The sequence below is a fragment of the Cyprinus carpio genome, chromosome B7, assembly GCF_018340385.1.
Source record: "Cyprinus carpio isolate SPL01 chromosome B7, ASM1834038v1, whole genome shotgun sequence".
Classification (NCBI taxonomy): Eukaryota; Metazoa; Chordata; class Actinopteri; order Cypriniformes; family Cyprinidae; genus Cyprinus; species Cyprinus carpio.
The window spans coordinates 31,495,717-31,508,118 of record NC_056603.1 but is presented as its reverse complement, the minus strand read 5'-3'; the positions used below and the strand labels follow the sequence as shown (position 1 = coordinate 31,508,118).

At 38.0% G+C, this 12,402-nt stretch overlaps 2 protein-coding genes across 2 annotated transcripts; one reads left to right on the top strand and one right to left on the bottom strand.

Annotated features, from left to right (window-relative positions):
* Window positions 1-982: 982 nt before the first annotated feature.
* plaa (phospholipase A2-activating protein) lies at window positions 983-8,929 on the bottom strand. Its single transcript, XM_042728331.1, has 14 exons — window positions 8,632-8,929; window positions 7,806-7,999; window positions 7,608-7,708; window positions 6,599-6,719; window positions 6,290-6,457; window positions 6,057-6,189; window positions 5,806-5,978; window positions 4,682-4,833; window positions 4,256-4,475; window positions 4,099-4,164; window positions 3,948-4,019; window positions 3,760-3,867; window positions 2,556-2,723; window positions 983-1,748 (listed from the first exon to the last, which is right to left on the bottom strand). The coding sequence occupies exons 1-14, from the start codon at window positions 8,778-8,780 to the stop codon at window positions 1,177-1,179; spliced, it is 2,397 nt and encodes a 798-aa protein (XP_042584265.1). The 5' UTR covers window positions 8,781-8,929; the 3' UTR covers window positions 983-1,176.
* Window positions 8,930-9,047: 118 nt separating this feature from the next.
* smim20 (small integral membrane protein 20) lies at window positions 9,048-10,750 on the top strand. Its single transcript, XM_019102447.2, has 3 exons — window positions 9,048-9,238; window positions 10,104-10,160; window positions 10,382-10,750. Exons 1-3 carry the CDS (start codon window positions 9,130-9,132, stop codon window positions 10,420-10,422), a joined length of 207 nt encoding a protein of 68 aa, XP_018957992.1. The 5' UTR covers window positions 9,048-9,129; the 3' UTR covers window positions 10,423-10,750.
* Window positions 10,751-12,402: the final 1,652 nt, after the last annotated feature.

Sequence of the window (12,402 nt, the reverse complement as noted above, 5' to 3'; positions counted from 1 at the left end):
TGTCAAATGTTTTTTCATTTTTCTCTCTGAATCTTCCATTTTGACCTCCTGTAAAAAGAATGACGTTTTACAGCCCAATCAAATAAAGGCACACTCTAGATTTCTCTCATAGAAAATCCGGTTTCACTCAGAAGTATCACATTGCAAAAATAAAATCAGATATGAATGCCGATTCATTTTGACTTTGTTAAATAACATGATCTCTATAGTAGTGGTTTTGAGGCTACAGAATGACTTAAAATAATATATTACTATTATTATATCAAAACAATCCAACTCTAATCTAAATTAAAGGGGTAATAATGACGATGCTAGAAATAACATTGTTTTGTGTATTTGGTGTAATGAAATGTGTTTAAATGTTCAAAAAACACATTATTTTCCACATACTGTACATAACTGTTGGTCCTCTATGCCCCGCCTTTCTGAAACGTGTCGATTTTTTACAAAACTCATCATTCTGAAAAGCGTGGTGTGCTCTGATTGGCCAGCTATCCAGTGTGTTGTGATTGGCAGAATACTTCAAGTGTATGACAGAAATGTTACGCCTCTTACCATATCTGGAAACACAGCGTCTTCACGACATGGCGGCAACAATACTACAGCGAGAATAAGTTACGCCTTTTTCGCGTAAACATCGAACTGAAAACACAGTGACGTAGACATGAGGGGGAGTGTTTGAATGAGGCGTTTTTTGGAAAGCATGGACGAGTCTTAACTTTTATAAAGAATATCTCTTTGGGTTTGGGAACTTTACAGATCTTATATATGCACGAACAGCCTGTAACACTCCAAAGACAAAGGAGAACTTGAAATCACTTTAAAAAGCTAAAAACACGAAATCAAGATAGAAACTGAAAGTATATCTCCATGACAAGCAGCTTGGTCATAGTTACAGCACAAACACTGGAAATATATTATGGGGACATTCAAGTCCAAAAGGTTGAGAACCACTGATCTACATCAATAACATGAGCCTTGCTTTAGGAAAGATTTCAACTGATCACCATTGTTTATTCACATCATGCATTCATTCAGATCCATTCAGCTTCAAAATGTGAAAATTTAAATACAAACTAATGATATATAGATTGAGGTTTAAGAGATCTGAAAGAGGGCTTTTTCTCATGGAGGAGGAGTAGTAATGGAAGGAGAAGCTGGTTCACCTTCATAACATCACTGCAGTTCATCAAGCACTAGTCGGCAGCACTCGCCCACTTTAGCCGGATCAGAGACCCTGGCATATTTAGAAATCTGAGAGTTGACACCCAAAGATCGTGCAAGGTCCTTTGCGGTGCTGTCCCCGGCCACTGTGGTGCCCAGGGCCACCAGCAGCCTGAAAATGGCCTCTTTGTCCTGTACGACCTCTAAGGCGGTGCTGGCCACTGATAAGCACTGTGCCTTCGCCTCGATCTCGGTGGGTTGACCGTACAACCTTCCAGCGTAGTTGAGCACCAGGGTAGCCAGTGCCACGTGGATGTTCTTGTTGGAGACGGCGCAGAGGTCTCCAGACCGGGACAGGACTGCGTCACGCTGACCCAAGAGTAGAGCGCGGCCGTGGGACCCAGAGAAACAGTTGCAGAGAGTGCGCAGCGCCAGCATCTGATTTGCGGGCCTGCCCTCAGGAGACATGAGACCCAGGAGATGGTTGCAAAGACTGGAACCTTCAGTCCCACCACAAAGCTGGGCGTTGACTTCTGGATGGCGCACAGCCAAACGCAGGATGTCCAACACTGGGAAGACAATGTCTGAGGAGGGAAATGATGACTGATTAATAGACTGGAAGTAGCAACAGATCTATTCTTCTGTATTGTGAGGTACATCCAAGTGTAACAGATTATATATATTACACCTCACCAGAGAGAAGTCTGCTGTTTTTCCCCTGGAAGGTCCAGTTATGACATTTTAATTAAGTATTGTGAGGTAAAAAAAAAAAAAAAAGTAATACTGAAATAAAAATAAAGGAAACCTAAATGCTTATATTTAAAAAAATGACAAATGCACATAACAAAACTACTAAAATTGAAAATATTCAAAAAAACTTATTATTGCATAGTTAGATATTTTCTTTCCGTTGCCTTTTCAAGCTCTTTCTGCAGCAACAGCCTTGTAAATTCATTTAAATACATTATATTAACGACATCTCTTAAGTGAATCAAACCGATGCTCTCCAAGATCCGCCATTTGCTGCGTGTCACACTTTCAGATGCATTCGCTCCAGAGTTAATCACAAACTCTGGATCAAGTTGACAGAGAACGTTTATATTGAGCTTTGTCAGCTCGCTGAACCTGATCTAAACCAGGTTGTATCTGACTGGTTTTGTCAACTCTAAACTTATTCTGAAAATTTATTCAGCTAGCTTCATGCAACAGGCCACAGAAGTTTGAAGTAATACTGAAGACTCTGATTAGCTGGTTCAGGTGGTTTAATTAGAGTTATAGCTAAACTCTACCGTGGCCCTCCAGAAGCAGAACTGAACACCCCTGCCATCAGTGATACTTTGTTTAAGTCTTAATATAGTGAATTGTTTATTTAAGTAGGCTCAATGCCGTACCTTCTGGCCAGTGGCTAGTTCTCCACAGAACACTGATCTGCTCTGCCGTGGGCTGCTCCTGACTCTTCTGGTCTGCAACTAGATGCAACAACTTCTCCAGACTGTCCAGTGCTGCGTCACTCAGCTTACGGTCTGCAGGAGCAGCGTTGTTCAGCTCCCGAAGCTTACCTACAAATGATATTGAGGAAATGTTATGTAGGGATTAGGGTTTTGCTGATAGATCATAGTATTGTGTGTATCAACAATAGACAAAGATATCACCCTTGGCTGATGCCACTAATGATAGCGAGATTATTTTTATTAACACTATTATTATTAGGGAAGTAATACTATCTAATTAATTTTAGGGCAATGTTGCGCATTATAACCAATCACACCATTGAGTTTATTAACCCAATTGGCCAATCAGAGGCATTCAGATGAGTCATCGATGAAACAGCAGAGTTTTGTTGCTCATTGTGCGCGCTCACTGCATTTCATGCATTTTCGCTGATCAGATATCTATCTGATTAGTTAAAACGCTTCCATTTACACTTGGCCACATAAACGGATATAAATCCGATCTTCAATTCCCACACTATATTTAAATTTAACGGAGTTCACGTCAATGAAATCAAAAAATAAGCACTGCATTTTATTAACGATCAGCTCATTTCAAGATCAAAGCCCGCAATGGAGAGCGCACGGCATCAGCACTGGAAAGATAAGTTTGTCTTACTACTTTTAATGAAGATGATTGTGTGTTGACCATCTGCATCTTACTTTCAGTTTAATTCGCGGCAGTTTGCATGTCGGCTTGCTGAAGAGACGCTCAGCTACTCGTCCGTGGTGATGCGTGTTGCATTAGCGCAGTCATATCTGACTATATAGCCTATAACACGCTCTCACGTTTATTATTTTAACATTTTGGGAGGAGTAAATTTTACATGTGGGTTCAACAACCAGGTGCATTTACACTTGTCTGCCTCCTGAAGTGGTTTGAGCGATCCAATTTATATCCGTTTCGAATGCATTTCGGAGGGCATTTACTATCCGATCAGAAAAAATGCATGAAGTGACCAGGTGTAAACGGCCCCTAAATATCCAATTCTGAAATTGGAATTGATTTTTGATTCCCAACCCTACTGAAAGGCCTGTGGTCCAGCTTACATCTGTAACAGAGACTTTTGATTAAGTCAAGTTCTGATGTAAAAGTGTCACTTACCAAGAATCTGGGTTGTATTCGCCTGTTCAAACATAACTCCATCCGTATTGGGGAAGAAGATGTTTGTCGTAGCTTTCAGTGCAGAAGAAGAGGAATAGGCACTGCCTCCTAGAGAGGATTGAGAGGTATATTAGTGTACATGATCCATGTATGCATGTGGTGCTCTGGATGTATCGAATGTATTTTACCAGTAAAAGGATCAGCTCCGCTTGAAGACACTCTGCCTGTGGATTCTGACCCAGGTATATATCGTCCACCCCCTGCCCAAACAAACATAAACATCTCTCATAACTTTGATGTCATATTAGCAAATAACAAAAGATATTCAAAAAATCCCACCTGTGAAAGGATCAGCCCCAAATCCTTGGTCGCCACCTCCTGAACCCGGAATGTAGCGTCCCGCACCTGAGAACACAGGAGGGACAGGAAGCACACCTCAGTCTTGACCTTCAGCTGAACAAAGTGTGCGTATGTGAATGTATATCGTTCCGGTTACCTGTGAAGGGGTCTGTGGCCGAGGTGGGGGCTGGGCCTAGCGTGTGGCCTTTAGTGTTCTCGATGATGAAATTAGCCACCTGATCCAAGAACATGGGGCTCAGGTCATTCTTCTCCAGGAAGTTGTGAGCTGTCAGCCAGGGGTCGTCTGTCACATTGTAAGGCAGCTTCAAGCCAGGACCTCCCTCATTCACATCGATAGAGAAGACGAAGTCATACTCCTGTAGGCAGGGAAATCACAAGGGTTACATCATGATTGCAACTATAGTCAACACTGGACACTCTCACACAACAGACTACCAGTGTTGACCATAAAAATATTACTTGCCTCAATTTATGAACAAAAACTGCAGTTGAAGCTAACAGTGACTGTATCATACTTCCATACTATGCACAACATCTATTGGATCAATACCATGGGTCTCACCTTGCCTTCATACATCACTCGCTTTGAATTTTGCTGAGAAGACCCGCCCACTACATCTCCGATCTTCACCCAGCGTCCATCACTCATGCTCCACTGATATGCTTCAACATTAGAACCCTCCTTTATGAGCCGTGTCTGGCCATCCCGATTCCCTACACATATACAATAATAATACTGTGAGCAAAATGGTTACATGCAATAATATAATATAATATAATTTCACACAGTTGGAAGGTATATACAGCAATAATGCAAAAACAAACATATTTATTATAATGTATTAAATATAATACATATTTATTTATTTATACATCATCTTTTAATGCAGTTAGAAGGATATATTTTTATTCTAAATAGTAATCTATTATAAGCAAAAAATATTTGTCTAGCATTCTCAGTGTTGTTATTGTAAGCTATAACTATTCAAAATCTTTTCTGTTATTGGAAAAAGCTGAAATACAATAAAAATATAAATATTAGATTTAAAACTTAAACGTTAATTAGAAATTAACTAAAATAAGTTTAAGTTGAAGTACTAAATTAACTAGAAACTGAACAGACAATAAAAAACCAAAAACTAATAAAAATGACAAAACTGCATAGCAAATTTGCGAAAACTTGAACTTAAAATAGCTAAATCAAAATATTAAAACTAAATCAAGATATTAACAAATACTATCATTTATGGAAGCCTGTTTCCGCCAATGAATAATAATTTTTTTTAAAAGTAATTGATATAAACTCACAATTCAGATTTTTCTCAGAATGTCATGATATAAACTTGCATTTGTGAGTTATAAAGTCAGAATTGCGAGATATAAATTATTTGAGTTTATAAACTCTTGATTCTGAGAAAAAGACAGAATTGCGAGATATAAACTTAGTGTATTAGCAATTCTCAGAATCGAGTTTATATCATGCAACTGTGAGACAACTGTGAGTTTATATCTTACAATTGCGAGAAAATTGTGAGATAAAAAGTTGCAATTACCTTTATTTTATTTTTTTTATTCAGTGGTGGAAACAGGCTTCCATAATAATATATGAATATAAATAATACAACAGTAACACTGAACATTCTTGAAAACACTACTTGTGTTCAAAATACAGCTCAATCCATTCACCTGGTTCATTCAGGTGCTCTCTGCCAGGTAAGTCCTCGATCTTGATGTCACCCAGGTCTCCAGTCTTGGGGTCGATGATGGCTTTAGAGAGCTCATCCTCAAAAGCCTGCAGGTCCTGAGCACTTGCTACACGCTCTTGGCTCTCGGTGAACACTCGGATAATGCCATCCTTCAGAGAAATGTGACACGGTCATGCAGCATAATAAACTGCTAATAGTTAAGATATATGAAACAAACAGTAAGTATACCTGGCTCCCACAGCAATGTCTCCATCAGGCAGAATGCAGCAGCACCACACCGACTGGGCAGGAAGACGGATAGTCTGGGAACATTCCCCCTTCCTCCAGATCCTCAGTGTCCTGTCCTCTCCTGTGCTTATGAAGTCTAGAACAGGAAAAAAGAAGACAATATGGGGAATAATTAAGATTTTATGCACAAATATGTAGCACCATATCAAACCTACAGCAAAACTGAAGGTAAGCACCTTGTCCGTTAGGGAAGACCGCAAGGCTGTAGATGTAGTTAGTGTGACCATAGTAAACCTGCACACATTCACCCGTCACCATCCACCGTCTGATGCTGGCGTCATTACTGCAGGAGAAAAACTCCATGTCGCTTATCACAGCGAGCCCTCGCACACAATCCTCATGACCTGCAGGACAGACACGTTATCTTTACTAATGCTGACCCCTGCTGGAGATCTGATAAAACTAAACAAGCTCCACACTGTCTATATTAAGCATCACATAAACATCGTTTCACTGTTGAAAGCATTAGAAATGCACCAATGTACCAGTGTAGGTGTTCTCACAGCGACCAGCCTTCCATAACTTGATGGTCTTGTCAGCGGATCCAGACAGCATTAAGCCCTGCTCTGGTAGAATGACTACGGCCCATACAGCGGCACTGTGTCCCTGAGGAGCAGCAATTACACAAGAAACCAGTCAGCACATACTCACACTCTACTGAAATCGATTCCAGGCAATGTGAGTATATCTAAACTCCTTTTAAAGGTACAGTGTGAGGAGAAGAAAGAAAAAAAAACATTATTTAAGAAAAGCTGTGATGTAGGGCTGCATGATTTGCAGAAAAAAAAAATCATTAACATTTTATATGTATAAATAACTAATGCACGTTACAATGCAATGTATGATCTTAATAATAATTATAATCATAGTTATAATAATACATTATAATCATTTTCCATATATTGTTACACCTTCATAATGTATAATGCATTAAAAAGGACAAACAATCAATGTTAAAATTTTAGGAATCTGCAAACATTATAATGCATTTAGTTCTGAAAAGATTTAATGCATTCAAACATACATTTATAATGCATCATACATAAAGTCTTTAACGGTGTCAACAAAAATATCAAAATGTGATTTCATGATAAAAAAAAATATGATTGCAATTTGAAATGTCATTGCAAAGGTTTGCTGTGCATATTTGCTGCACATTTTGGTCAAAAAAAATTTAATATCGAAATATTACTATAACAAAAAAAATAATAATTAAATACTGGAATTTATACTGAAATACTGAAATAGTAAAATTATTATTATTTTCTTTATACAAGCCAAACTTACAGCACATGCAGAGATTAGTAAGTGCAGAGCAGCATATTACGAGCTGCTCTGAGACACTGAAAACACTGGATCATGAGCTGCCGGTTTGTAAAAGAACACAGTACCATGCTTCACTATGAAACACACAGCTCATATTTTTTTTTAAAAATCACAATAAGCCAAAACTGCAATACCACTATGGTGATACCAAAAACCATGCCACTTTACCTGTAAAGTCATCATGCACTTTTCTCCAAGCCAGACTTTGGCTGTAGTGTCCCACGAGCCACTTAGAATTGTGCCAAACTTGCCAGCTGAGAGTGTGCAGACTGTAAACAAACACAAAAAACATTAGGTACGGCTCGAGAAATCACCCGAGTGCACGCAGTTACATCACTGTAATGTATCATTAGCAGTGGACGGTACCCGTGTTTTTGTGACCCTTGAGGGTGAACAGAGGGTCTGGCCGGTCTAGTGAAAACACACAGATGTTGTTGTCGTGTCCTCCGGTGGCGATGAGTCCTCGGGGGTATGTTTCATTAGGAGCGATGATACACACACAAGACACAAAGTTTGAGTGGCCGTTCATACAGTGCATCTCTGTAAAAACCTGGTTTTCACTGCAGAAGAAAAAACAGAAGAGTTGGTTTTTTATCATCTAACCTATTTACAAGATTTTTTTTTTTTTTTTACTTGGCAATGCTGTACACCAATAAAAAAAATAATAAAGCTTCACTGAACTGAACTGAATCTCAGTGAATACAGAGAACGCTTAGTGAAGCTTAAAGAGACAGTTCACCCCAAAATTCCGCCAGCACGTGACGTTATGATTTTCTTTCTTCTGTGAAACACAAAAGCAGACGGTAGGCAGAAAGACTCAATCTCTATTCACTGTATGGAAAAGATTCAAGTGAATAGGTTCCTGATCATCTGCTGTGTTCCACAGAAAGAGAGAGGGAGATAAGTTATAACTGCTTGGAACAACACATGATTTCATTTTCATTTCGGGTGAACTACTCCTTTAACGTTTCGTAGTTTTTTATAGATCGGTCGCTGTCAGGAAACCAAACCCGGTCAGTTTCCTTTCAGCTATGATGCTTATGAGCTGCCGAATTTCGCTTGATTTGGCAACCCCTCTCAATATGTTAACTAACTAACTCTAAAAACGTATTCCCACTCAGCTTAGTAACCAACGAAACGGAAAGCAGACCAGATCTCAGAGACAGCAGGAGGAAGCTGGAGATGTAGTCACCTCGGGTTTGGTACCCAGACCCGCGCGGTTCGGTCTCTGGACACGGACACGAAGGCTCCGTGGGGAAACGAGGCGGCGGCGAGGCCCCTGACATCCATCTCGTGCGCGGCGAGAGAGCAGCGCAGTCTGAACGAGTTACTGCCGGACATTATGACTGATGAGAGACAGCGATCCCTGCACACACTGACACAGCAACACTGCACACACACAAACACACACACAGCATGACGGGAAACCTCGCGACAAAATAAAAGCCCCGCTGCCAAATATTATTCTGCGGTACTGTTAGCTCACAATATAAACGTTTACCAGTATAATATCACATTTATGTATAATACATTTTAAATTACAATAGTTTTAAATATACACTATATTCAATGTAGAACAGATGTTAAATAATAACAGACTTTAAACTTGTTTTTAATATTCACCTGGAAGTGCATGAAAGAGTTGCTTCCTGTCCTCGTTTGAGGTGAATCTATCAAAATAATCAAAATCATGTCCGCTAACAGGAGGATAACGCTCATATTTGGAGGCTTCGTCGCAGCAGTAGCGGTGGCTTTTTATCCGATATTTTTCCATCCTCTCACTCACACTGAAGACTACAGTGAGTGTTTATTACAACACAATGTGCCATTAGTCACTATGACACTGCTCTTGTGTTGTTAGTAAACCTCTTCAGGTTCAGTTTATATTGTGTTTTTTTTACCTTATAATTTTATAATCAGTTTATCAGTTTCGGTAGTTAGTGAAAACATTAATGCGCGTTATTACACATATTATTGCATTATTGTATAGAATTTATACTTCACCTCAGTGTAATACTGCCTTTAATCTAGGCTGAATTAAATAAAAGTGACTTTACACAATTTTGAGCAATGTAACAAAAACAACAACAACAAAAAGAAGAAGAAGAAGAAGCACTCTAATGACGTACATCAAGTATAATTTCATTGCATTTTGTAATCCAATAATTGTATAACGAGTTATTGAAAAGATAAACTGCACTAAAAAATAATTTAATATGTTAACGAGGAACACCACCAGGGTTATTATCGCTAACTAAAAGTAAAAACATACAAATTAATAATAAAATAAAATATATATAATTTACGTTATTTCAGCTAGCTGCCAAGCCAATGTTTCTCATGTTCGTTTATTTGAAGTACTAAAATAACTAAAAATAAAAATTAAAACGTAAATATAGACATTAATAATAATAATAAATTACTATTTATTAATTTATTTATTAGTTTAACTAATTAAAATAAAAATAAAAAATGATATATCAGTGATAATAAAATAACATGGAACACCACTGTAATTGTTAAGTAAAAATGTTTTAACCATTTAAATAGTAATAATAATAAAGTGGAGGGAGCTTGTTTTTGGGAGATTTACCCTAAAAAATGTCAGAATTTGCCCCAGTACTTGTCTTAATGCTGTCTGCATTTGTGTGATTGTGATTGCAGAACAGATCCAGAAGGTAAATCGAGCCGGAATCAATCAAGCAGATGTGCAGCCTGCTGGTAAGTCATTATCTCATCTGTCCAGTGTGTTGAGTTTGCTTTGTTATTACTGTAAACATAGATGTGACATCTCATATCTTATGTATAAGATTTATAGGATCATTAAGTGGCAGGATTATGTATTCTCGGATACAGTTTATTTGCATTAGGCCCATGTCAATGCTTTTAACAGACATTAGTTTCTATATATAATCCACATTTATGTGTCTTATTTGAATTAGGTGTGAAGATCTGGTCTGATCCCTTCAAGCCAAAATCATGATTCCAGTGTGCGGATGAAAATTGAGTGAATAAACACCAGGACTGATGCGCCACAAACTGAGAATGTGCTACCAAGCATCAAATGAGACTTTTAGGATGTATGAATCTTATGTGTGTGTATATTTTCTGTGGGAATATGATTGAAACTAGAAAGAACGAATTACTAAAAATAAAATAAAAATGGAAACTTTGTTGCTTTGTTAGTCAGCACTTCAAAATATTATGTTTATGAATCATTTTGAATAGTTGTGTTAATTTGTGCTGGTGTATTAATGGAGTAACATTCTTCTATTTGTATTCTGATTCTGAATAAAAATATACATCTTGAACTGTTTGTTTTATATGACCACTAGATGGCGGTCACTTCATTTTGTACATAACTAGATCCTGTGGGAAGAGGTCCGGCCTTCAGTTATTCATTCACCAATACTAGAGCAGGATCTTAACTTTGCTTAGTTCATCATGCTCTATATTTATAATCAAATTGCTTACATATGTGAGAACCTATATTGAAAACACTACAGCTGACACTGACACTACAGCTTTGTTTCATTGTTATTTCCCCACTGGAGACCTTTGTGTTGATACATTTCCACTCAGCTGTGCTTTTGTAATATTTTTGTTGCTCTTGTTCCTGATTAGATTTCTTGTGTTATTTTGGCACTGAGAGTTGAAGAGTCCTTTGGCCCTCAAAAGTTGCAAAATCTGTAACCTGAGAGCATACACCTTGTGCCAACCAAGACCTGTTGTCATGGCAACAACACTGGGCCAGCACCTGTGCATCAGAGAGGCCCAAGGCCCTGCCCCTTTTTACTCAAATGCTTTGTGTGTGAGGGTCCAAAGAACAATGTTGCAAATGCTAACACATTAAGTATGGCACAATGCTGAGCTTCATAATGTATCTTTACTAATCTATCTATCTATCTATCTATCTATCTATCTATCTATCTATCTATCTATCTATCTATCTATCTATCTATCTATAAATAAATAAAGGTTCTTTATTAGCATCTAGAGTTCCATGAAGAACTTTTAACATTCAAAGGACCTTTCCATTGCAGAAAACATTATTTATTGTGTAAAATAAATCTTTTTCTAAGTTCTCTTAGGAAATTACATTACTCAGCGAACATTTTAATTTTTTTTCTTTTTTTTTTATCTAAAGCAAACTTTAAATCACTATTTTATAGTAGTTCAACTTGATTCTTTTGTCACCCTTTATTTTCCAATTCTCACTATTAACAAACCATTAACTATGACTTTTGCCACAATAATCTCCTAATTTGCTGCTTATTAATAGTAAGTATTTGTTAAGTTTAGGTATTGGGTAGGATTAGAAATGTAGAATATTGTCATTCAGAATATGTGCTTTAAATCCTAATAAACAGCCGATATGTTTATAATAGACATGCTAATAAGCAACTAGTTAATAGTGAGAATTGTTCCCTAAACTAAATGTTGTTCCCTAAACTGGAAGATTGTTTGGGGAACCCAAAATGGTTCTTCTATGGCCTTGCTACAAAACCACTTTTTGGAAGTGTATTGTATAAGCTATTTGAATATTAAGTACACAAACATTTGTTTCTGATGGTTTTCTATTAACCATGTATGAGTAAATAACAGTGAACTGTGAACTGTGAGTTATTTGAGGTGTTTTTCATTGGAATTGTGCCTGTTAAAATGAATGCATGTGAGAAAGGAACAGAGAGGGGGTTTACTAGAGGATGCAGAGTCCTCTGTCCCGCGAGACCTGCCGCATATCCAAGAACTGACATAATATCTCCTCACTACCACAAAGAGCACATTGCTAACCCTCAGCCGAGAGCCTGCCAGCGCAGCAGCTGCCAAACGCAATAACACTTCACTCCCCACACCCCCCGTCAACTCAACTAACTCCATTGTTTATGGGATGTTGTTATTGTTGGTCACCATTCAAAAAACAAAAGAAAAACTTAAGGGCCCCGGCCATGAGGACGACCCG